This window comes from Crassostrea angulata, chromosome 2, assembly GCF_025612915.1.
Source record: "Crassostrea angulata isolate pt1a10 chromosome 2, ASM2561291v2, whole genome shotgun sequence".
Lineage (NCBI taxonomy): Eukaryota > Metazoa > Mollusca > Bivalvia > Ostreida > Ostreidae > Magallana > Magallana angulata.
The window spans coordinates 18761857-18787502 of NC_069112.1; the positions used below are offsets into that span (position 1 = coordinate 18761857).

The 25646-nt window shown below is 38.7% G+C and overlaps 7 protein-coding genes across 7 annotated transcripts; 1 reads left to right on the top strand and 6 right to left on the bottom strand.

Moving 5' to 3' along the window:
* Positions 1–4115: 4115 nt before the first annotated feature.
* Positions 4116–4706, bottom strand: LOC128173981 (histone H1-delta-like). The gene has a single exon (XM_052839633.1). It carries the CDS (start codon positions 4704–4706, stop codon positions 4116–4118), a length of 591 nt encoding a protein of 196 aa, XP_052695593.1.
* A 1274-nt stretch (positions 4707–5980) lies between these two features.
* LOC128172402 (histone H2A-like) lies at positions 5981–7413 on the bottom strand. Its single transcript, XM_052838201.1, has one exon. The coding sequence runs from the start codon at positions 7265–7267 to the stop codon at positions 6887–6889; it is 381 nt and encodes a 126-aa protein (XP_052694161.1). The 5' UTR covers positions 7268–7413; the 3' UTR covers positions 5981–6886.
* Positions 7414–7534: 121 nt separating this feature from the next.
* Positions 7535–7906, top strand: LOC128173982 (histone H2B). Its single transcript, XM_052839634.1, has one exon. The coding sequence runs from the start codon at positions 7535–7537 to the stop codon at positions 7904–7906; it is 372 nt and encodes a 123-aa protein (XP_052695594.1).
* Positions 7907–9092: 1186 nt separating this feature from the next.
* On the bottom strand, positions 9093–9638 carry LOC128173129 (histone H4). The gene has a single exon (XM_052838848.1). The coding sequence runs from the start codon at positions 9465–9467 to the stop codon at positions 9156–9158; it is 312 nt and encodes a 103-aa protein (XP_052694808.1). The 5' UTR covers positions 9468–9638; the 3' UTR covers positions 9093–9155.
* An 803-nt stretch (positions 9639–10441) lies between these two features.
* LOC128173128 (histone H3) lies at positions 10442–11276 on the bottom strand. Its single transcript, XM_052838847.1, has one exon. The coding sequence runs from the start codon at positions 11228–11230 to the stop codon at positions 10820–10822; it is 411 nt and encodes a 136-aa protein (XP_052694807.1). The 5' UTR covers positions 11231–11276; the 3' UTR covers positions 10442–10819.
* An 11166-nt stretch (positions 11277–22442) lies between these two features.
* Positions 22443–23033, bottom strand: LOC128173983 (histone H1-delta-like). Its single transcript, XM_052839636.1, has one exon. It carries the CDS (start codon positions 23031–23033, stop codon positions 22443–22445), a length of 591 nt encoding a protein of 196 aa, XP_052695596.1.
* Positions 23034–24814: 1781 nt separating this feature from the next.
* Positions 24815–25629, bottom strand: LOC128173482 (histone H2A-like). The gene has a single exon (XM_052839183.1). The coding sequence runs from the start codon at positions 25601–25603 to the stop codon at positions 25223–25225; it is 381 nt and encodes a 126-aa protein (XP_052695143.1). The 5' UTR covers positions 25604–25629; the 3' UTR covers positions 24815–25222.
* Positions 25630–25646: the final 17 nt, after the last annotated feature.

A 25646-nucleotide genomic window follows, 5' to 3' on the forward strand; every position in this document is an offset into this window, starting at 1 on the left:
GGAAGCAAATTGAAAGGGGGGGGCTAGACTTATCATCAAAAATCTTGACAAGCAAAACGGAAAAAAAGGCAAACTCCCCAAATCATTTCATTTCAAATTCTAAAAGATACTCCCCAAAAAATTGGAAGGGGGGGGGGGCAACTTCGTGATACTTCATTTTTTTCATATGGTAAATTAAAGAAAAATGATGTTTGCTGCGAGAAATGTTGGGGGGAGGGGGGTGGGGGGCTGGCCTAACCCCCCCCTCCCCCCCCCCCCGACGTTTCCGACGCCTTTGCTTTCTACTGTGTTTAAGCTGCTTATCCTGGTATATTTGCCTGCTTTGGATCCCTGCTCCAGTCATGTCACTAGATTTGAAGAGTATCAGTAAAAATATACGTTATTAAAATATGACGGGTTTTTTCCCTGAAAGGTCAGCTCAGTGTGGTAGTACATAAATAAAAAAATACGTTATTCAAATCTTGTTGTAAGTGGTGCCCACCGATGGTCTAGGTAAGAATCTCAATGAAAGCTCATGTTTTGTTTTGTTGTTGTTTTTTAAATAGAAAAAAATCACAAGAAGATTTTGCATTGCAAATGACTTCAAAAGTACCCGGATAAAAAACTTTGATTATTGTGTAAGGTGTTTTAAGTGTCTTTGAATGGCAAATATGTATTCTTTATTTAATTCTAGACAGGAAGGGGGTGGGGGGGGGGTAATCACTCATTTGCTACAGTCAGACCGGTATGACACTTATCACACAATGTCATGGAAATGAAATCTGATTTTATGCGTATTTGCAGTTTACGGGATTGAAATCTATTAAAAGCAGGTTCAGACTATAAACCTAAAAGTGATTAATTTCTTTTTTATGAAAGATCCAGTAAAAATTCATCTTTTTTAAGAATCTACATAGCACATATTTTTTTATACACGTACATATTTTAGGGTCCAAATTCAACTATAGCGTTTTCCTTTTCAACGAATCTGTTTCCTGTGAATTTAATTTTTATTTAATATTCAATCTTCCTCAGTCATGTACGTATGTTTCATGCATTCACATGTATGTACATATATATGCCGTTTAACATGCTTTATCATAGTTCTGAAAATAAATGTATGCATGCATAAAAATCATTTAATATTCTCTCTCTCTCTCTCTCTCTCTCTCTCTCTCTCTCTCTCTCTCTCTCTCTCTCTCTCTGCCTGCAACCGGTGCTCGCAATGCCTCTGAACATCTCCAGTTCTAGCTTCGTGACGTAACAGTAGGCTATACGTCAGTTTGAAGAAGTTTTGGAAGACTTGCACACTAAAATCGGCACTTTAGTTGGCAGAAATATTCATGGGCGGATCCTGAAACTTCAAAACTTTGAATTAGTATTTTGAAGAGAACTCTTTAGTTTCTGCCAGACCACTGACGCAGCATTCTACTTAGGTGATGGGAAATGTCTCCAGCTATGGAAATAAAAAAAAAAGGAATATTAAAATGGAGATTTACAATGAGCCCATAATTCTATCACAACTCATAACAACGTACATCGCAGACTTCCATAGAAATCATTGTGGGGTTTTTTCCAATATAATTTTAATATCTGCATGTTACAAATATAAAATTAAAATGAATGAATATTACGATCACGCTAATGCATTATGTGATTCAACGTACTGCGTCAAGAATGCATTATATTAGAAACGTGGTATTTCAAGTATTAATGTCAGTAGATATTAAAATAATATTGATTATTATGGAATTTTTTTAACAGAAATGATGAACCCAACAGGTTAAATACAGAGAGACGTTTATTCATGTCTACACACCACTGCTTATTTGTGTAGTTTGACTAAAGAAGAAACATGCATTCAAAACGTCCATCATTCCTATAATGTTTGAGATGCCTATTATACATGTAGTATTGTAAAAAAAAAAACGTACTGCTTGTACTGTAATCACATGCAGAAACTGAAATATGGTAATTAAAAAATCAAATTAATGAATACAACTTGAACAACACATATAAATACCTGTTCAAGATATATACGTAATTTATATACCGTACTGTTATAGAGTACATGTGTACCTGTAAAATATGAGAAAATATACTTGTTACGTTAGTATTTCTACTTAAGTAATGTGTAAACACTTAGCATGTAAACCCCGCTGAAATTATATTTATTTTCATGTCGCCAGGGACTGATAAGATGTATCCAATTTTAAGTTCGTAGATATTTCAGGCCTAATTCATGATCCGCCGATCAATTTCAACTCTCAGTGCGAACAGAATATATGACGTCACGAACACGGAAGTGACGCGGAGCGGTAAATCTTCTGTGGCAATGGATGCAGTGCTTGTTGGAACTTGTCATGTAAATAACGTCCAGCTTATAGCTATGATGTTTTATTGTAACTCGGAATTCGGTGAATTTCTTAACTGCCGCGACCGCAGTTTGGATTATGTACGTCTCGATCGTAGCCATCGCGTTTTAGCCAAGCATTGTCGCATACAAAGGCTACTTCACTTCGTTTCATTGTAAGTTTAGATTTGAGGAGTGCAGTGTTGCTTCCAGTCAACATCTACGATGTTATAGTGGCGAATTTACAGCTTGTGGAGATGATTTACGTATTACAGATCAAATATCAATGTCTAAATTGAAAGGCAGCTGGATTTTACGCGAATGGGGGGGGGGGGGGGGGGGGTTGTTAGCTTTTCACTGAAAAACTAAGGGGGTTAGTTTTTCAGTGAAAAACTAACCCCCCCCCCCCCTTTTCCTTTTCTACCGGAAGATGTTAGGAGATTTGTCTTACAAATCTGATTTATACAAATGAAAATTTATCAAATAAAGAACAAACAAACAATTGCAAAACAAATGAATAGAATAAATTAAAACAAATAAATAAGATAAATACTGGTATATAAATTCAGAGCATAGAAAATCATGTATTTTTCTCCATCACCCCTGCCACTGCTAAAATCAGACTATCTCATGGATTTATATTTTTTTTTCATGTAACTAAGGCTATTAGGGTCAATTACAATATTCCATCAGGAAAAAGGTGAATTCCGAGGAAAATAATTATTCCGAAATAAAATAATACCTTGTTTATATTTCATCCTGTATATGCACATTTCACATGTTCCTGTCCTGTAGAATTCAACAAAATAATAATTATGACTATGCCCCTTATTTATTTTTTGTTTGCTTTTGAAAAAGATTGACAAGCACGAATTCAATCACATGTCAAATAAAAAAAAAAAGGTAATGTGCATGCAGCCTCATCCTACATCTATGATTAGATATGTACTTGTTGAATTAACAATTACATTTAAATGAGTTCTTCTGTTAAAACATTCCAATGGCATGTAAAAAAGATTAAAAAGTAAGTGTTATATGCTGATATATGAATTCAAAATATTGTGAATTAAACAGGCCTCATTCGACTGATTGTCTCATTTGTGATATTTTCATATCCCTTAATTATTTATTCTTATTATCATAAAAAAAATAAAAATAAAAAAATTCTCCTTGGAAGGGGGGTGTTAGGTGTTTGGTGGGTTATTTATGGGTTTTTTGGGTTTTTTTTTTTTGTAATGTTGGGGACAGAGGCAGGGTGGGCATGCTATTGTTTAAAAAAAAAGATATCATTTGCACATTAATATTATTTTTTTTACAAGTTTAATATAAAGGCTAAAAATGTCATATTCATTACATGTTTCATGTGAATATATGTCAAGTGCAGAGACTAACATTTTCTAAATATAGGAAAACATGCACAGGTAGTAATAATGCATGTCAATTCATTTTGTTTGTGTCTGTTTTTTGTTCATTATATCATTCATAATCAATGGATGATATTTCCAATACAAATGAAGAAATAAAGTAATGAATGAATGAATACATGGAATGAATACCGACAGTCGTCACCTTTTTTTTATGCGATTTTAAAAACTATGTTTTATTAGATATGCACGCAAGCATGTAATGTTACATTTATGACACACACACACACACACACACACACACATGTACGTTTCTTTGTTATTTGTAATTGAGACATCTTTTCGAAAAATATGGGTAGCCCTGAAAAGGGCTTTTTTTTTTTTTTAAAGTGAGCAATCTGCAGTGATGCTGGAATTGCTTATTTCTTTGCTGCTGCCTTCTTGGGAGTCTTGGCTTTCTTTGCAGCTGACTTCTTAGGTGTCTTGACCTTCTTTGGCTTGGCTGCTGCCTTCTTTGGGGATTTAGTTGCTGCCTTCTTCTTTGGAGTCTTAACCTTTTTCGGTCCGGCTGCTTTCTTGGGGGACTTCTTCTTCTTCTCTGCAGTCTTTTTCTCTCCGGCTACCTTCTTTGGTTTTGCTGCTGCGGCCTTCTTGGGTTTTGCTGCCTTAGGCTTGGCAACTTTCTTGGCCTTTGGCTTCTTCTCAGTCTTGGGCTTGTCACCAAGCTTGAAGGAGCCACTGGCGCCTGTGCCCTTGGCTTGTTTCAGAGCACCTTTCTTCACTCCGTTCTTCAAAGCCATTTTCAAGTGGGCGTTGATGGAGTTGACGTCGTTGCCGACTTTGTAGTTGGCCATTATGTACTTTAGAATGGCTTGTCTGGAAGATCCGCCACGCTCTTTCAAAGATTCCAGGGCGGCCCTGATCATGTCAACGTACTTGGGGTGCGCTGCTGGCACCTTAGGCTTTGTAACCTTCTTCTTGGCTGGGGTTGTGGTTGCTGTATCTGCCATGGTTTCGGACGAAATGGAAACGGCGTTGTATTCACTGCGAACTAAGACGAGGAAATAATGGGGTCACAAGCACTCGCTGTTTTTGTTTACATCGAGCGCGGACGTCCTCGAAAACATCCCCTAAAATCGAAGCGCTTGTTCATACTGAGGTCGATGTGTGTTTTGATGTTGGTGTTTGCATCCTTGTTTCGACGTTTCATAGGCCGCAATTGTAACTATTCTACTAAAAACACGTAATGTGGATATATCTCTAAAGTATTCTCTGCGTTTCGCCCGTAAAAATATCACTAAAATAATTAAAATTAAACGAAAACATAGGCCAGACTATCATTTAGCAACTGCACAGACAGCTAAAAGTCGCGCAATCTCTCTAAAAATGATAATTTTTTAAAACTTATTCAGGGCTATAACCTGTTCACTTACTGAGACATGTATACTCAATGTCGTTTATTGTGGGGTGAAGTAATTCATGTTTCTTTTTTAACGAAACACGCGACAGCTCCGTGCATCCAGAAACACGCCACACAAAAATACGTGCCGGGAAAATGTTTACTCTAGGAATGGTTATAAATTTAAAAACCTGTCGGATAGAACAAATGAGACCAACACATAAATATCAAATTTGACAAAGGAAAAACTATATGTTAGTTTATCTATTACACGCAGCATTCTAGTGCAAAATACGCTGTAAAATCGTTTTGCTTATATACGAATTGTAATCCGACAAAGAAAAAAAAAATTCCATTCCTTTATTCCTTCACTAATTAATTAAACAAACTAAAATTTGTAAAAAAGAATTTTTATTTTAAAAATCCATTTCATTCATTCATTCATTCATTTTTTGTATTCATCGCGAACCTATCTTTTTTGATCGTACTGTCGATATCTATTTATCTATCCCCCCCCCCCACCCCCCTTTTTTTTTCTAACGCCACCAAATGATTTAGCTGCGCCTCAGAGTGTACACCATTACCTTAAATTAGAAAGAAATAATATGCGGTACCAAATATGTAATAAACTTTTCCAAGAATGTCATGCGACCAGCATGCGAAGTTAAAACACTTATTCACAGAACACACATTTCATCCCACATTGGTATTTGCATGATCTCTCGTTTAATTTTTCATCCTATATTAATTCTAATACTGAAAAATTTGATTGAAACCATCTACCAGCAACGTGTGAGGCAAACATCGTAAACTTATTATCTCGAGCTACCTCCAAAAAAAAATCAAAAAAAAAAAAAATCACATGTACATCAGATTGCATTTATAGATATATCCATAAGCCTATACAGATGTAGATTTCGAAATTAATGCACATACAATTTATACAATATTCACCCCTAGCTTTCAATATCATTGATCTCTGACATAAATGTATCATTCACAGTAGCACTTCATCGAGTATAAGTACATATGAATCGTAATAATTTAACATTTATGTGACAGAGTATGCATGTGTGTATATATATATATACGTTTCTTATCAATGGGTTTCAAACACTTCAGTTATATAAACACAGAAACCTAGAATTGTATATTTCCTTTTATACGACAAGTCGTTATCCAAGCACACAAAATCAGTTGAGTTAGAAATGTTAATTAATTAACGACCTGGTTATATATATACAGCACGCAAATTGTGCGAACATTCACGTGAATTTCTCCATAGTCTGTATCATCTATATGCGCCAAGTGTCTATTTATTTATTTTTTTTATTTATTTATCTCTCTCTCTCTCTCTCTCTCTCTCTCTCTCTCTCTCTCTCTCTCTCTCTCTCTCTCTCTCTTTTTAAGTCTGGCGATTTCCTTTACAAAATTAAATCGGGGAAAACGTTGATTACATGCAGTCAGGGACGAGGATGGTATTAATTGACAGCGTAATAGAAATGAAATTAATCGAAATACAAATAGAATGTGCAAATCGGAATCAAAATATTGAACACAGACAGTTTTAAATTAATATGTGTGTGTTTCTTTTTTCTTGAAAGCAACTGCACGCACGCTAATATATACCGTTGTCTCGATAATCTAAGAAGCGTGTTATCTACGTGTGCTTTTTATATAAATGCTTATGTGCATGTACACTGCATATTATAGAGGCATCTTTTCGAAAAATATGGGTGGCCGTGAAAACGGCCGTTTGGTATAGACAAAAAAGTCGGCAGAGCTGACTTTTTACTTGGCGGCGGGCTTCTGGGTCTTCTTGGGGAGGAGCACGGCCTGGATGTTGGGCAGAACACCACCCTGGGCGATGGTCACGCCGGACAGAAGTTTGTTCAACTCCTCGTCGTTGCGGATGGCCAGCTGCAGGTGACGGGGGATGATTCTGGTCTTTTTGTTGTCACGGGCTGCGTTGCCTGCCAACTCCAACACTTCAGCGGCCAAGTACTCAAGAACGGCGGCCAGGTACACAGGGGCACCGGCTCCGACTCTCTCGGCGTAGTTGCCCTTCCTCAGCAGACGGTGGATACGACCCACGGGGAACTGAAGTCCGGCACGGGATGATCGGCTCTTTGCCTTTCCCTTCACTTTACCTCCTTTACCACGTCCAGACATTTTCAAGTTGTAGGTTGGGTGCTGACAAAATGATATCAACGAATAACACACGATGCGCTGCGCCACGCTATTTAAACACTTCCACGGATTGAAATGTTCCGCCAATCGCTATGCTTGTCTTATACGCACCTCGGGCAAACCGACCAATTTAATGTTTACAAGGACGTCCGCAATTTACCTGTTCGCTTCAATCCCCCTCGCGTGATATATAAGGCCGCGATTCGCTTAGCGCCACTCATAGTTTCAGTTTGCCAGCAATCTGTAAACATGCCACCCAAAGTCGGATCTAAAGGAGCTAAGAAAGCCGCCACCAAGGCCAAGGCCCAGAGAACTGGGGACAAGAAAAAGCGCAGGAGGAGGAGGGAATCCTACGCTATCTACATCTACAAAGTCCTGAAGCAGGTGCACCCTGACACTGGAGTTTCCAGCAAGGCCATGAGCATCATGAATTCTTTCGTCAATGACATCTTCGAGAGAATCGCCGCCGAGGCTTCCCGCCTGGCCCACTACAACAAACGCTCAACCATCACCAGCAGAGAAATCCAGACTGCAGTCCGTCTTCTCCTGCCCGGTGAATTGGCCAAGCACGCTGTCTCTGAAGGCACCAAGGCTGTCACCAAGTACACCAGCAGCAAGTAAACTGCAAGCAGTGGCAGTTTGATAAAACAAAACGGCCCTTTTCAGGGCCACACAAATTTTTCGAAAAGCTACCATCTTTATAATGCAATAGTAAACAACTGTTTCAGTTGTGTGTACTGGTTGTGTCATTGTAATGCTGTCAATTTCTTAAACAGTCCTTTAAGGAAAATAAACAAATACATGAAGAAAAAAAAAACCCTCAAATACACATACATCAAATACAAATTATGCATCAGAGGGGTACGTGCATGTACAATAAAAACAAAATCTTTCCCAATTACAGCACATGTGCCCGATTTCCACAGATTTCTCCTATTTTCGATGTAATAGTCTTAGAGTACAGAAGATTCCCATCGGTTGTGTTTATTTATAGTTGTGTTTATATATAGTTGTGTTTATCTATAATGGCACATAACTGATAGTTGTAGCTGAACAATTTAACATATGATCTGTCTGTTGAATACTATTATCTAATGTTATAATAAATCTGTAACAACATATTCTGGGCACACTACTATGCTGTATATTCTAATTTATTTCCCCACCTATTAATTGTTACAACGATAATTCACTTCCGCAGATTTTAAGACTTGAATATGGTCCACAATAGCCCATATATTATTTCATTGTAATTTATTGATATTCAAATATCAGAAAACAATCGATAAATGATGTGTTTATGTTTACATATTATGTGTCTATTTAAACATGTTATAATATAGATTTTTGGAATAAAAAAATAACCAAACATTTATATCTAACAGCTGGTGAAATATATTGCTTTGTTTAAACTGCACGGAATGATTTGGTCCTTATTCTAAATATCAAGATTGTTAAAAAAGAAATAATAAAAATACAAATGTGGTTGGGTTGAATGAAATAAGGTGCAATTGATATTTTTTCTGAGTTATAGTCCTAGTCAAATTTGAATATAGAAAGCATGTCAGGGAAAGGTGTGATTGACAATGATGTGTGTGTCTTGTTTTGTTTTGTTTTTTTTTGGGGGGGGGGGGTGGGGGGGGTTAGGGAACGGGTGGTGGTTTGAACTTGCCTTAACATTAAGTACTTATCAATAACCCTTTCTGTATTCCACTAACTCCTATTCCTTATGTCAGATATACATATATCATAACCCAGTATGTACAACATTTCACAACATGTGTGATAGAGGCATCTTTTCTAAAAATTTGGTGGCCGTTAAAACGGCCGTTTGTTGTCCTGTGCGTGTAGCACAAAGGCGGTTGGTTGTCTAACCACCGAATCCGTAGAGGGTACGTCCCTGTCTCTTCAGAGCGTAGACAACGTCCATGGCTGTGACGGTCTTCCTCTTGGCGTGCTCTGTGTATGTGACTGCGTCACGGATGACGTTCTCAAGGAACACCTTCAGGACACCACGGGTCTCCTCGTAGATGAGTCCGGAGATACGTTTGACTCCACCTCTGCGTGCAAGACGACGGATGGCGGGCTTGGTGATACCCTGGATGTTATCTCTCAAGACTTTCCTGTGACGCTTGGCGCCCCCCTTTCCAAGTCCTTTTCCTCCTTTACCACGTCCAGACATGTTTTCTCTCAGTTAAAGTGTACTGAAATGATTATCTACTGCCGCGTGAACAGCTTATAAAGCCCTTTATTTACGACCCGTGAGAGAGCATTCTACCTTGAAAAGTTCGGCAGGGAAAAATTAGCAATAAGTAAACTCAACGCTGATTGGCTACAGTGTAAACGCGCCTCGGCGCTTGTTTGTTGACATATTGTCTGCAGGCACTTTTCTCTTATATTTAATAAAACTTTTTTGGGTTTCTTTTTTTTTAAAAAGAGGGATGGTGGTATTGAATAAATCATTTGTTCCAGATTTTCTACATCTTACCAAAACATAGGAACACAATAATTATTATCATTTTGCTTTTGTTTAATATCATTTTTAAAGTGTAAACACACATTCTGTATTAAATCTAGTAATAAATACATGCAAAGAAAAAAAAATCATTTTTCTTACCGGTGAGTACATATCAAAATGAAAACATAATGCAATATGATGATATTTACTTTAGCAATTTCAGTTATAGTGTATAATTTCAATGTGTATTTCTTCCCTTTTTGATGAATTATGCACCAGTGATTCAGTCAAGTGTTCATTTCATTGAGATAAAAAATACACTTTCCATTCTTTACAAGGAAACCGAATAAAAGAAAGCAAAATCCGACAAGAACATGAACACATGCTCATGACATACTTTACCACTGAAATATGAAAAAAGAACTACAGGGGACAAATATTACACAAATTTCAATTTCATGCAGAATCGCTCTTTTAGTAGTGAATTTTCCTACTTTTAAACAAATTCGTTGCACTATCTTTATATTTTCTTTAACATAACACACAGTTATATGTGCGAGCATCATAGCACGAATGTCTGAGACTGTAGTATAAGAATCAAATATGGTTGCAATAATTATAAAATATTATGTGCCATACACATTTCTGTTGGTAAATTTTAAGTAGTGATGCAAGTACAGCCCTACATTTTCCGGCAATATTTTTCTTGTAATGTTATGACTAAATGCACAACTTTCAGAGAGAAAAAACAATCACAATGCAATCATATGTATAGCTGTATGGTATAGTATAATATATTCTCTTCAGAAGGGCCTTTTATATTGTGTCAGATCAAATCATTCTACACATTGACCATTGTCATGTTTGTAGTTCACAGTGAAATATGATAAGAAGGGCAGAGTTTAGAAGTACATATTATGTGTGTAGGGTTTAATCTCATGTTTTCAAAATGTGCACTTTTTACTTATGCAATTTCGTTGAATTGTAGTCGTCATTGATTGTAATATAGGCATCTTTTCTAAATATTTAGGTGGCCGTGAAAACGGCCGTTTTGTATTTGTCAGAGACAAAGAAATTTAAGCTCTCTCGCCACGGATACGTCTGGCAAGCTGGATGTCTTTGGGCATGATGGTGACTCTCTTGGCGTGGATAGCGCACAAGTTGGTGTCCTCAAAGAGTCCAACAAGGTAAGCTTCGCTGGCTTCCTGGAGAGCCATGACGGCGGAGCTCTGGAAACGCAGATCAGTCTTGAAGTCCTGAGCAATCTCACGGACCAGACGCTGGAAGGGCAATTTCCTGATGAGCAACTCTGTGCTTTTCTGGTATCTCCTGATCTCACGGAGAGCGACGGTTCCGGGCCTGTATCTGTGGGGTTTCTTGACTCCACCAGTGGCTGGGGCGCTCTTACGGGCGGCCTTGGTAGCCAGTTGTTTACGTGGAGCCTTTCCTCCGGTAGATTTTCTTGCAGTCTGCTTTGTACGAGCCATCTTCGACGAGTGTCAAATGAATGAATGAGGCAGTTCGCTCTCTGCATAAATTTTATACCGAGTCGAATGAATAACAGGTCTGCCTTCAAAATCACCGCGCCCTCACTAACGACCATTGCCATTGGTTATCTAACTGAGAGAGCCGGCCTGTGATTAGTCGGTAATAACTCGTGCCCATTGGCCCGGTGCAAAATCATTTCAATCCGGCTTTTGCACAGAATTTGTGAACTTAGAAAATTAGGCGTATATCGGTGAAATTTGAATTTAAGAGATACAGAAAAGCAACCAGTATAAGACTAACAGCAAATTTCGATAGAAATACAACATATACATGTCTTTAAAACTATTCAGCGATTTTCATGTTCATAATCAGATTAAAATCAACAACTCATAGCAACTCAATGCATACATGTAGGCCCTATAATCCGTTAAATACATCCATCAAATTCATAACTGATATAATGTATATGTATACCCTAAAAGGTCGAGTCGCATTATATATTTTTTTCAGAAGCCAAAAATGTTTAGAGAAGAGAGAACAATACATAATCAAGATGCACTAAGTACGTTGTATATATATGTACACATATTAGAATATTAAAACAAAAACAAAATATATAAATAAATAAATAAACTTACCACGATATCACAGAAAATGCCATGGGATGTAATCCAGTGCACTCATCCTGTAAATGCAGAGAGAAATGAGAATAGTCTGCTGTTCCCACATTCATAGTGACTGACACAATCATGTATATTTCATCCTGTATATGCACATTTCACATGTTCCTGTCCTGTAGAATTCAACAAAATAATAATTATGACTATGCCCCTTATTTATTTTTTGTTTGCTTTTGAAAAAGATTGACAAGCACGAATTCAATCACATGTCAAATAAAAAAAAAAAGGTAATGTGCATGCAGCCTCATCCTACATCTATGATTAGATATGTACTTGTTGAATTAACAATTACATTTAAATGAGTTCTTCTGTTAAAACATTCCAATGGCATGTAAAAAAGATTAAAAAGTAAGTGTTATATGCTGAAATATGAATTCAAAATATTGTGAATTAAACAGGCCTCATTCGACTGATTGTCTCATTTGTGATATTTTCATATCCCTTAATTATTTATTCTTATTATCATAAAAAAAATAAAAATAAAAAAATTCTCCTTGGAAGGGGGGTGTTAGGTGTTTGGTGGGTTATTTATGGGTTTTTTGGGTTTTTTTTTTTTGTAATGTTGGGGACAGAGGCAGGGTGGGCATGCTATTGTTTAAAAAAAAAGATATCATTTGCACATTAATATTATTTTTTTTACAAGTTTAATATAAAGGCTAAAAATGTCATATTCATTACATGTTTCATGTGAATATATGTCAAGTGCAGAGACTAACATTTTCTAAATATAGGAAAACATGCACAGGTAGTAATAATGCATGTCAATTCATTTTGTTTGTGTCTGTTTTTTGTTCATTATATCATTCATAATCAATGGATGATATTTCCAATACAAATGAAGAAATAAAGTAATGAATGAATGAATACATGGAATGAATACCGACAGTCGTCACCTTTTTTTTATGCGATTTTAAAAACTATGTTTTATTAGATATGCACGCAAGCATGTAATGTTACATTTATGACACACACACACACACACACACACACACATGTACGTTTCTTTGTTATTTGTAATTGAGACATCTTTTCGAAAAATATGGGTAGCCCTGAAAAGGGCTTGTAACGTGCCCGAGGTATATCGGGTAACACAGTCTTGGACTGTATTTAGTTTTTAATAAAGACCGGTATTTCAACACCGCCGTCAATTCATATTTCCAAATATAATAATGTGTGACAATCCGAGAGAGAGAAACATAAGACTTGGTAACATTTCAAATAGATTTTAATCAATAACAATACTATAATTTAAGACAACATAAACAGGGGAGATATACTGCCTCGTAAACAGTAGCACAAATTATCCACCCTAAATGTATAAAATACAATGGGGAAAAAGGGGGGTGATAAATATATATAGCAGACTGGCACCCAAATATTATCTTAAAATCCTAGTAATGAAATAATTCCTGAACAGAGTATATGGTAGGTCCCTGTACGTGCTATAATTTGCTAATCGTACTATGAATCTCACCGTTTATGAAGGTGGTCTGATTAGTGCGAGCGATGCTGATGCTCTGGTACCCCAGTCCCAAAAAGGGGGTGCATATATAAAGGTTTTCTACCGGAAATACCAAGTTACCAATGTATACTGATGACGTTGTATATTACTGACGTCACGATTGGTAACATTCACAAACCGGAAATGCTGCAGCCCCAACATGATTATATAGGGAAGTAAAGAAATACGTTTAAAAAGGAAATATATCAGGTGCCAGTGCTAGAAAAATAGGTAAGATGTTATTAAAGAACGCCAATAATATACGTAGGTAGGTGATGTCTATAAATAATACGTATTGCTGCTATAATCGATCAACCGATGCAGTCACATGTGCATTCTAAATATAAACCAACATGGCGGAATACGTATGGAATACGATCTCGATCGCATGTAATGACAATGCCATGTGCTCATATTTATATATGGGCTTTATAACGGATATTATGCGTTGTATTACCGACAATCATCGTAATATGTAAACAAAGATTAATAATCCAGATTCTATTTAAATCAATACGGTAAATAGATATTTTAATCAGGTCACTACTGATCTAACTCGCAGCAGAGCTGTCACATCACCCCCGACGTTGAAAAAGCGTTCGTCCTCGAACGGTAAGTAAACTATTAAACATACAGTGAACAATAAATAGCAAACAAACTTACCACATGTTTTCAAGGAAATATCATCAATAAATATTGTAACAACAACAATGAGAAATGATAATTAATACATGAGATATCATTATACATGCATGTACAGGTATAAGTACTCACATCTGAAACATGGCAATGTACTTTATGTACATTCACCATGGATAATAATAGATATCTTATGGCATACATAAACAATATACATAAAATAATTGTAATAATATAATAAAACAAATTCGATACTATATGACAGTACTATATATGTATATAGCATCTCATAGATTAAATGTTCTCACTTATAAATACTAGAGTTCCAATCAGATACAGGGATGGGACAAAGGAGGAACACACACAAAGATGGATCAGCTAATCTCCCAGGGTGAAGGTCTGGACAGTGGAAACTTGTGTGAAAGCGTCACATCTGGAAACAGGGGTAGGGACGACACAGGCGGGGACATTGTCTGTTTGAGTACATTTCGAATCCATGATGGAATATTCAGTGTCTCTAACCAGTGTTGATTTCATTTTGTAGACACGACCATCTGGAAACGACAGTTCTTCCACACGAGTGACATTGCTGAATCCTCGAGGGATGAAAGATACCTTACGGTGAGAATTACCTAAACTCTTTGCCTCACGATTGGCTTTCTGCATTATTCGGGCCACGAAATCATCTTCCTGGGCACTGGGAGCTCCAGCAAAGAAAAGCCTGGGGTCATTGGCCAGATGAGACGATGCCAGGGCTGGATCTGACCTCTCACATCGATGAAGAACATAACTAGGGGTGTTGATTGGTTGACAACTAGCTGTTGTTAGGTCGACGGTACTGACAGTATTGACATCCAGGGAGCTCTTCTCAGGAGATGAGGAAGAGGGATACAGATCAGGAAACAGTTCCTGGAGCAACGATTCCGTTGATGCCGAAAAAGGAGTTCCGGACGTCGTCTCATTGGCCAAAGACACAACTGGAGGTGCAAATGGAGGCAAAGTGGGTTCCAACGAAGATTCAGCAGAAGAAACAGCTGGTACAGTGGAAGAAGATGGTAGCTCAGGTGCTGACATGGGAATGGATGACGTGGACAACAGGGACTCGGGGCATGCAGACCAAACCGGCTCTGAAAAGGCGGGTTCAGGATCTGGTGCAGTGGAAGCCAAAGCCGGAACGGGCCTGGTCAGCAATGAAACGGCTCTTGAAGGTTGGAGGGGAGATGGAGCTCTAGCTGGTCTGGATGCTACCGAAGGCTTTTTGTTCAGCAAAACCCTCCGAGGTGGAGTCTCCGCTGGCCCATCCAGTCCATAGAGATCCACCTCCATGGGGCTTCCCAAGGAAATGGAGATCGAGGGAGACCTCAGTGGTGTGATAGGAGGAGGGACGGTTGAGGCGGCTGGAGAATCCTCTGGATACTTTCGTCGAGGATGAGACGAAGTGGCTGACGCAGTTCTAGATGGGGATCTCTTGGAGGACGATCTCCGAGGGGACTGGCGTCGTGGAGACCTGTGGAATGGCCTCGGCACATAACCAGAGGATGCTGAAGCGTCATTGTGGAAAGCCTCTCTACGCTTCACAGAATACAATACAGGTTTATCCGGGTGCTTGTTGTTGAGATGGCGGACCATTAGATATTTCCTGGTACCTGGTAATGTGAATCTGCAGAAGTTACATTCTAGGTAATCGCCATGCACTTCTGCGAAATGCCTGTAGAGTTGCCTCCTTGTTTGGAAAGACCGAGTGCAGGCTCTGCAGTCCAGTATCATCTGAGTTATTAAAATAAATACAGGTAAGGACAAAGATTTCAAATACACTTTTTTTTTTTTCCAGACAAATGCTATATACTTTATGTAGAAGTATACTGAATCATTCTGTTTTTACTCATATTATAGCTTAATGAGTGCCAGTCTTTCCAAAGTAAGGCCTTAAAAGGTTATGGTGGACAATTTTCAGGACCCCAGAGGAACCTCGCTGAATTTCATAAGTAAGATCTGAAATTTTCTTAGTAATGGTATATGGACCCTCCCAATTTCTACAAAACTTGGGGTTCAATTTGCTAATACGTTTGGCGTTAAGCAAAACTAGATCTCCTATTTTGTATTGGTTTTGTTTTGCATTATGGTCATATTTCTTCTTCTGCCTGGCTCCAGCTTTTAGCATTTGGGCTCTTGCAAGCTCGTGAACATCGTATAATGTAGCTTGTAAGTTTTTGACATACTCATTGTAAGAGTCACTAGAGAGTTTTGGGCTATCGTTCCGTCCAAATAACATATCTATGGGGAGTTCCACCTCTCTACCCAACATCAGCAAACTTGGTGTCTCACCAGTACTATCGTGTACAGATGATCTGTAGGCTAGCATGAGCAGGGGCAAATAAGTATCCCAATCTTTAGGGTGCTTGCCTACGTATTTATTTAACATACACTTTAAAGTTCGATTGAATCGCTCTACAAGACCATCACTCTGGGGGTGGTAAGGAGTCGTCCTAGTTTTATCTATATCTAATATTCTACATATCTCCTTAAACAGGTCGGATTCAAACTGGGTGCCTTGGTCAGTATGGACCTGACGTGGAACACCAAATTTACAGATGAACTGGCATACAAAGGTATGAGCTACGGTAGAAGCTTCTATATTTGCTAATGGGTAACTCTCTGTCCAGCGAGTAAAGTAATCACTTATGACCAAAATATATGTTTTTCCTGACTTTGTTCGGGGCAAGGGACCAAAAATATCCAGGGCAACTCTCTCCAATGGAGCTCCAACATGGTATTGTTTCAAGCAAGCTTTTGGTTGTTTAGTAACTGGATTATGTATCTGACAAGTTGGGCATTCATGGCACCATTGTATAACATCTCTCTTGACATAGGGCCAATAAAACCTCAAGCGAACCCGATGTAATGTCCTTAAAATGCCAAAATGACCAGCAGATGGGTCACAGTGAAGCATGGTGAGAACCTCTATACGTAAAGAAGTAGGTAGGACAACCTGTAGCACCTGCTTATCATGACTTTTGTCTGTCCACTGTCTGTACAAAACACCGTCATCTATAATTAGTCGATCCCATTGTGACCAAAAGATTTTAAGTTCTACACCTAAATGGGAAATCTCTTGCCATGAGGGGCGAGTGGATGACTCTTTCCACTTATATACTATTGAAATAATGGGGTCACTAGTTTGAGCGGCCTTTAACTCAATTTTCCTAGTAGCTTGCCATTGCTCAGCTATAGAATGATCATTATTTTCTGGTAATTGATCACTAATTTCGTTATATTGATCAATAACTTGAGTCACAGACGGAGCAATTTGCTTTTGACTTCTTACAACACAAATATCATGAGTACACTCTTTTTCTTCTTCCTCAACTTCACGATTTTCTTTTCTTTTACAGTATTGACACTCGCCACAAGGTCGTCGAGAAAGACCATCAGCATTTCCGTGGGACTTACCAGGGCGATGGGAAATAGAAAAATCGTATACAGAAAGTACTTCAAGCCAGCGGGCCATTTGTCCCTCAGGATTTTTGAACTGCATCAACCAGTTTAGAGCACCATGATCAGTTCTGACAGAAAAGTGTTGGCCATACAAGTAATGGTGAAAATGTTTAATTCCCTCGACAACCGCCAGAAGTTCTCGACGAGTCACGCAGTAGTTGCGCTCGGGCTTTGACAGTGACTTACTGAAATATGCAACCACCTGCTCTTTGTTATCTTTTACCTGCGAGAGGACAGCACCGATACAAAATGCACTGGCATCAGTATCTAAGATGAACTCTTGGGTCAAATCAGGGTATCCCAAAATGGGGGCATTAGTGAGGCAATCTTTCAACGTATTGAAAGAGACTTGACAACTGTTTGACCAGTTAAACTGGGAATCTTTTTCTGTCAGTTTGTAAAGAGGTTTTGCTATGTCACTGAATGATTTAATAAATCGCCTGTAATATGCACAGGTGCCGAGAAAACTACGTACTTCTGTAACAGTCTCTGGTTTTGGCCAGGCCTTAATGGCTTGTGTTTTGTCAGGGTCAGTTGCTATGCCATCAGCACTGACGATATGGCCAAGGAAGGATACTTGTTGTTGAAACATTTTACATTTCTTAGGGGACACTTTGAGGTTTGCTCCATGCAGCTTCTCTAAAACAGTCGATAATCGCTCCAAGTGTTGTTCAAAACTATCTGAATAGACAATAATATCGTCTATGTACAACAAACAAATTTCAAAATTCAGGCCACTTAGGACACATTCCATTAGTCGTTGAAAGGTCGCAGGGGCGTTACAAAGTCCAAAAGGCATTACACGGAACTGATAAAGGCCACCATTTGTAACAAAAGCAGTTTTCTCAGCATCACTGTTATTCATTTGAACCTGCCAAAATCCACTTTGTAGATCAAGTGTAGAAAACCACTTAGAACCTCGAAGGGCGTCAAGAGAATCATCAATACGGGGCAAGGGGTAAGAGTCCTTATGAGTAACTGAATTGAGACGTCGATAGTCTATACAAAATCTTACAGAACCGTCTTTCTTGGTACAGAGTACTACAGGGGATGCCCAAGGACTGGTAGATGGCTCAATAACACCACTCTTAATCATTTTGTCTACTTCGTCCTTAACAACTTGACGTTTTGTAATTGGGAGCCTGCGAGCTGCTTGTTTTATAGGAACTGCATCGCTAGTGTTGATTTGATGCTTAATAATATCTGTGACGCCTAGGTCACCTTTAGATTTTGCAAATATATTCTGATGCTTCAGTAGCAAATTCTTGAAAGATAATTTTTGTTCTTCATTCAACAAGTTGCAGGAGGTTTCATACAAGATGGCTAAATGCTCAGGAATTGCTTGTGACTCAACGGGGTTTATTTGATAAACTTTTTGCAACTCTATGGGGTTATCCGTCTCAATTTGTAAAGCTTCATCGCACACTGCAGCGACAGTATCTTTGAAAACAGTAATGGTTTCACTTGTAAAATTTCCAATTCGCATAGGTACAAAACCATCTGTAAGGTTTACAAGTGCTCGAGCTACAACAACACCGCTCTGAGTCAGCTTTTCGCTATAGGGCTCAAGTATTCCCTCTGTTAAATAACTGTTTCCTTCCACCCGTCCCTTAATTACTGTTTCACTAGAAGGGGGTAGTACTGTGTCTTCACTTACTCTGATTCTACAAGAGGACATACTTATTGACCTTTGATTCCTGGCCACATGTATTTGACCAATATGTAAACTGTTACTGGCTGCATCTATTGTACACTTGTACTGAGCCAGAAAATCAAATCCAAGCACTAATGGTTCATCAATACTAGCAACAATAATGGGTTGCTCATATTCATGCTCTTCAATAATAAGGGGAAAGATTGCACATCCCAATGGTTTAACAAGGCTGCCATCAGCCATACGTAGGGTACTAGAAGAAGGTTCAAGCTTAGGACGTAAAGCATCTGGTATGTCAAAATATTTCCCAGAATGCATAATCGTAGATGTAGAACCTGTGTCTACAAGGCATTCTAATTCCACTCCTAAAATCGTGGCTTTGATAAACAATGCATCTGATTTCTTACAAGGGGGGCAATGGGGAACGTTTGGGGTCATTTGGGGGTTAATTTGAGGGGTAATCCTAGCTGGCACTTGACCCGTAGTGTCAGCTACTGGGCGTTTAAATTATGATTGTCGTTTCTGGATTGGTTTGTCTGTTTTTGGGCTAGGGCATTCTGATCTCTCTGTCTCTTTCTACACTCCGACTTCCAGTGTCCGTTTAAACCACAGTAATGACAAGCGCCTTTCTTCTTAGGCTGCCTATCACTATTATTATACGTGCGCCTACTATTTTGGGAGGACTGTATCTCCCGACATAAAGGGTCTACTACTGACTTTTGGGATTGAAGTCCGAAATTTTCAGTGTTTTGAACAACGTTCATAGCTCTGTTAACTTTTAAATTGGACCGCTGTTTGCGTCCGTTCTGAAATGCCTCGCATTCGAGCGCTAAAGTAACAGCTTGTTGAAGTGAAATGGGTTTGCCCTGATATACGGCCCATTCAAGTTCGGCATCACCTAGGGAATCTATAAAACAATCCTTAGCTAATTGTTCTCTAGTTTCTGAAGTAACATTGAGGTAAGCATACCTAGCTAAGGACTTAATATCTTGGGCTAAATCCTCTAATTTTTCATTTCGTTTTCTCATTTTATTTTTCATCTTTGCGCGGTATAACTCGCTCTGGTTCCGGGGCTCGAACCGGGAGCTAAGAACATTTACAAGCTGTGTGTAGTCCCGCCGCATTTCGGGACTGATATCACTCAAAACAGTTTGAGCATCTCCACGCAAGCTAGTAGCAAGCTCGTAAGCTTTCATTGTGTTATTCCATTTGTTTAACTCAGCTATCATCTCAAACTGAATCAAATAGTCAGACCATGAAGTTTTGCCGTCGTAATTCGCGGGCTTTTTGTTTCTTCCTTCTAATGAATTAGACTGCGGGGGTTGGTGTGGGTTTCTTGAAAATTCATTAAACAAACCACCTGGTTCATTGAACTCTAAGGGACCTTGATCTTCAAAATGAACACGAGTTCTATGCGTATATTTATTCTCGGAGTCTGTTACTGTAGGACTATTCATCCTGTAATTCGTACAGGGATAACCTTGAGAGTCGCCGACAAGACGGTCTTCATATGAGTAGAAACCTCTGTCACCCGTCTCTCTGTTTAGACTACATGTATCTACCTGAGTGTTCTTGTTTGAAACACTCGACGAGCCGCCAGTATGCCAATTCCTTTCTGAGGAATATACCCTACTGACACCCTCGTTACATGAACTGGGAATGCTATGTTCCCTCATATATGAGCCAGACAAACGCACATTCTCGCCTTGAGAAGCTACGTTGCTGCTTTCCATATTACAGTAATTTCTACTGGCTGCAGCCATTTGATTCTGCAGCGTATTGCAGAACTGATCCCGCATTAATTTAGAAAACTGTTCTTCCATCATTTGTCCCAATTGGTCTTTAAGTACGTGATTTATTTGGTCCTTAACTATGTTTAAGATTTCTCTAGGGTTTGATTCACCCACATCTCCGCAATCTAAACCGGGAGTTTCATCACAGTGGCGGGGGCCTCTAAAGTTTAAAATAACTTCACCACTGGGGGAACCTAGAGTCTCTTGTTCAAGTAAATCTGATTTACAAGTATTAGTATTTGCGGGACCCAAAGTAACCATTTCTCTCTCCGTATCGTCACACATATCTCGCCCAGTTAGCGAGTCAGAAGCTGAACTGCTTGGTCTACTCGACATCATCGAAATTATAGACAAATATATCCTTTACCGCTGCCACCAAATTCTGTAACGTGCCCGAGGTATATCGGGTAACACAGTCTTGGACTGTATTTAGTTTTTAATAAAGACCGGTATTTCAACACCGCCGTCAATTCATATTTCCAAATATAATAATGTGTGACAATCCGAGAGAGAGAAACATAAGACTTGGTAACATTTCAAATAGATTTTAATCAATAACAATACTATAATTTAAGACAACATAAACAGGGGAGATATACTGCCTCGTAAACAGTAGCACAAATTATCCACCCTAAATGTATAAAATACAATGGGGAAAAAGGGGGGTGATAAATATATATAGCAGACTGGCACCCAAATATTATCTTAAAATCCTAGTAATGAAATAATTCCTGAACAGAGTATATGGTAGGTCCCTGTACGTGCTATAATTTGCTAATCGTACTATGAATCTCACCGTTTATGAAGGTGGTCTGATTAGTGCGAGCGATGCTGATGCTCTGGTACCCCAGTCCCAAAAAGGGGGTGCATATATAAAGGTTTTCTACCGGAAATACCAAGTTACCAATGTATACTGATGACGTTGTATATTACTGACGTCACGATTGGTAACATTCACAAACCGGAAATGCTGCAGCCCCAACATGATTATATAGGGAAGTAAAGAAATACGTTTAAAAAGGAAATATATCAGGTGCCAGTGCTAGAAAAATAGGTAAGATGTTATTAAAGAACGCCAATAATATACGTAGGTAGGTGATGTCTATAAATAATACGTATTGCTGCTATAATCGATCAACCGATGCAGTCACATGTGCATTCTAAATATAAACCAACATGGCGGAATACGTATGGAATACGATCTCGATCGCATGTAATGACAATGCCATGTGCTCATATTTATATATGGGCTTTATAACGGATATTATGCGTTGTATTACCGACAATCATCGTAATATGTAAACAAAGATTAATAATCCAGATTCTATTTAAATCAATACGGTAAATAGATATTTTAATCAGGTCACTACTGATCTAACTCGCAGCAGAGCTGTCACAGGGCTTTTTTTTTTTTTTAAAGTGAGCAATCTGCAGTGATGCTGGAATTGCTTATTTCTTTGCTGCTGCCTTCTTGGGAGTCTTGGCTTTCTTTGCAGCTGACTTCTTAGGTGTCTTGACCTTCTTTGGCTTGGCTGCTGCCTTCTTTGGGGATTTAGTTGCTGCCTTCTTCTTTGGAGTCTTAACCTTTTTCGGTCCGGCTGCTTTCTTGGGGGACTTCTTCTTCTTCTCTGCAGTCTTTTTCTCTCCGGCTACCTTCTTTGGTTTTGCTGCTGCGGCCTTCTTGGGTTTTGCTGCCTTAGGCTTGGCAACTTTCTTGGCCTTTGGCTTCTTCTCAGTCTTGGGCTTGTCACCAAGCTTGAAGGAGCCACTGGCGCCTGTGCCCTTGGCTTGTTTCAGAGCACCTTTCTTCACTCCGTTCTTCAAAGCCATTTTCAAGTGGGCGTTGATGGAGTTGACGTCGTTGCCGACTTTGTAGTTGGCCATTATGTACTTTAGAATGGCTTGTCTGGAAGATCCGCCACGCTCTTTCAAAGATTCCAGGGCGGCCCTGATCATGTCAACGTACTTGGGGTGCGCTGCTGGCACCTTAGGCTTTGTAACCTTCTTCTTGGCTGGGGTTGTGGTTGCTGTATCTGCCATGGTTTCGGACGAAATGGAAACGGCGTTGTATTCACTGCGAACTAAGACGAGGAAATAATGGGGTCACAAGCACTCGCTGTTTTTGTTTACATCGAGCGCGGACGTCCTCGAAAACATCCCCTAAAATCGAAGCGCTTGTTCATACTGAGGTCGATGTGTGTTTTGATGTTGGTGTTTGCATCCTTGTTTCGACGTTTCATAGGCCGCAATTGTAACTATTCTACTAAAAACACGTAATGTGGATATATCTCTAAAGTATTCTCTGCGTTTCGCCCGTAAAAATATCACTAAAATAATTAAAATTAAACGAAAACATAGGCCAGACTATCATTTAGCAACTGCACAGACAGCTAAAAGTCGCGCAATCTCTCTAAAAATGATAATTTTTTAAAACTTATTCAGGGCTATAACCTGTTCACTTACTGAGACATGTATACTCAATGTCGTTTATTGTGGGGTGAAGTAATTCATGTTTCTTTTTTAACGAAACACGCGACAGCTCCGTGCATCCAGAAACACGCCACACAAAAATACGTGCCGGGAAAATGTTTACTCTAGGAATGGTTATAAATTTAAAAACCTGTCGGATAGAACAAATGAGACCAACACATAAATATCAAATTTGACAAAGGAAAAACTATATGTTAGTTTATCTATTACACGCAGCATTCTAGTGCAAAATACGCTGTAAAATCGTTTTGCTTATATACGAATTGTAATCCGACAAAGAAAAAAAAAATTCCATTCCTTTATTCCTTCACTAATTAATTAAACAAACTAAAATTTGTAAAAAAGAATTTTTATTTTAAAAATCCATTTCATTCATTCATTCATTCATTTTTTGTATTCATCGCGAACCTATCTTTTTTGATCGTACTGTCGATATCTATTTATCTATCCCCCCCCCCCCACCCCCCTTTTTTTTTCTAACGCCACCAAATGATTTAGCTGCGCCTCAGAGTGTACACCATTACCTTAAATTAGAAAGAAATAATATGCGGTACCAAATATGTAATAAACTTTTCCAAGAATGTCATGCGACCAGCATGCGAAGTTAAAACACTTATTCACAGAACACACATTTCATCCCACATTGGTATTTGCATGATCTCTCGTTTAATTTTTCATCCTATATTAATTCTAATACTGAAAAATTTGATTGAAACCATCTACCAGCAACGTGTGAGGCAAACATCGTAAACTTATTATCTCGAGCTACCTCCAAAAAAAAATCAAAAAAAAAAAAAATCACATGTACATCAGATTGCATTTATAGATATATCCATAAGCCTATACAGATGTAGATTTCGAAATTAATGCACATACAATTTATACAATATTCACCCCTAGCTTTCAATATCATTGATCTCTGACATAAATGTATCATTCACAGTAGCACTTCATCGAGTATAAGTACATATGAATCGTAATAATTTAACATTTATGTGACAGAGTATGCATGTGTGTATATATATATATACGTTTCTTATCAATGGGTTTCAAACACTTCAGTTATATAAACACAGAAACCTAGAATTGTATATTTCCTTTTATACGACAAGTCGTTATCCAAGCACACAAAATCAGTTGAGTTAGAAATGTTAATTAATTAACGACCTGGTTATATATATACAGCACGCAAATTGTGCGAACATTCACGTGAATTTCTCCATAGTCTGTATCATCTATATGCGCCAAGTGTCTATTTATTTATTTTTTTTATTTATTTATCTCTCTCTCTCTCTCTCTCTCTCTCTCTCTCTCTCTCTCTCTCTCTCTCTCTCTCTCTCTCTCTCTCTCTTTTTAAGTCTGGCGATTTCCTTTACAAAATTAAATCGGGGAAAACGTTGATTACATGCAGTCAGGGACGAGGATGGTATTAATTGACAGCGTAATAGAAATGAAATTAATCGAAATACAAATAGAATGTGCAAATCGGAATCAAAATATTGAACACAGACAGTTTTAAATTAATATGTGTGTGTTTCTTTTTTCTTGAAAGCAACTGCACGCACGCTAATATATACCGTTGTCTCGATAATCTAAGAAGCGTGTTATCTACGTGTGCTTTTTATATAAATGCTTATGTGCATGTACACTGCATATTATAGAGGCATCTTTTCGAAAAATATGGGTGGCCGTGAAAACGGCCGTTTGGTATAGACAAAAAAGTCGGCAGAGCTGACTTTTTACTTGGCGGCGGGCTTCTGGGTCTTCTTGGGGAGGAGCACGGCCTGGATGTTGGGCAGAACACCACCCTGGGCGATGGTCACGCCGGACAGAAGTTTGTTCAACTCCTCGTCGTTGCGGATGGCCAGCTGCAGGTGACGGGGGATGATTCTGGTCTTTTTGTTGTCACGGGCTGCGTTGCCTGCCAACTCCAACACTTCAGCGGCCAAGTACTCAAGAACGGCGGCCAGGTACACAGGGGCACCGGCTCCGACTCTCTCGGCGTAGTTGCCCTTCCTCAGCAGACGGTGGATACGACCCACGGGGAACTGAAGTCCGGCACGGGATGATCGGCTCTTTGCCTTTCCCTTCACTTTACCTCCTTTACCACGTCCAGACATTTTCAAGTTGTAGGTTGGGTGCTGACAAAATGATATCAACGAA

What these genes read in the sequence shown, in the direction of transcription:
- LOC128173482 (XM_052839183.1), bottom strand. Translation starts at nt 25,603, where the DNA reads ATGTCTGGACGTGGTAAAGGAGGTAAAGTGAAGGGAAAGGCAAAGAGC.
- LOC128173983 (XM_052839636.1), bottom strand. Translation starts at nt 23,033, where the DNA reads ATGGCAGATACAGCAACCACAACCCCAGCCAAGAAGAAGGTTACAAAG.
- LOC128173128 (XM_052838847.1), bottom strand. Translation starts at nt 11,230, where the DNA reads ATGGCTCGTACAAAGCAGACTGCAAGAAAATCTACCGGAGGAAAGGCT.
- LOC128173982 (XM_052839634.1), top strand. Translation starts at nt 7,535, where the DNA reads ATGCCACCCAAAGTCGGATCTAAAGGAGCTAAGAAAGCCGCCACCAAG.
- LOC128172402 (XM_052838201.1), bottom strand. Translation starts at nt 7,267, where the DNA reads ATGTCTGGACGTGGTAAAGGAGGTAAAGTGAAGGGAAAGGCAAAGAGC.
- LOC128173981 (XM_052839633.1), bottom strand. Translation starts at nt 4,706, where the DNA reads ATGGCAGATACAGCAACCACAACCCCAGCCAAGAAGAAGGTTACAAAG.
- LOC128173129 (XM_052838848.1), bottom strand. Translation starts at nt 9,467, where the DNA reads ATGTCTGGACGTGGTAAAGGAGGAAAAGGACTTGGAAAGGGGGGCGCC.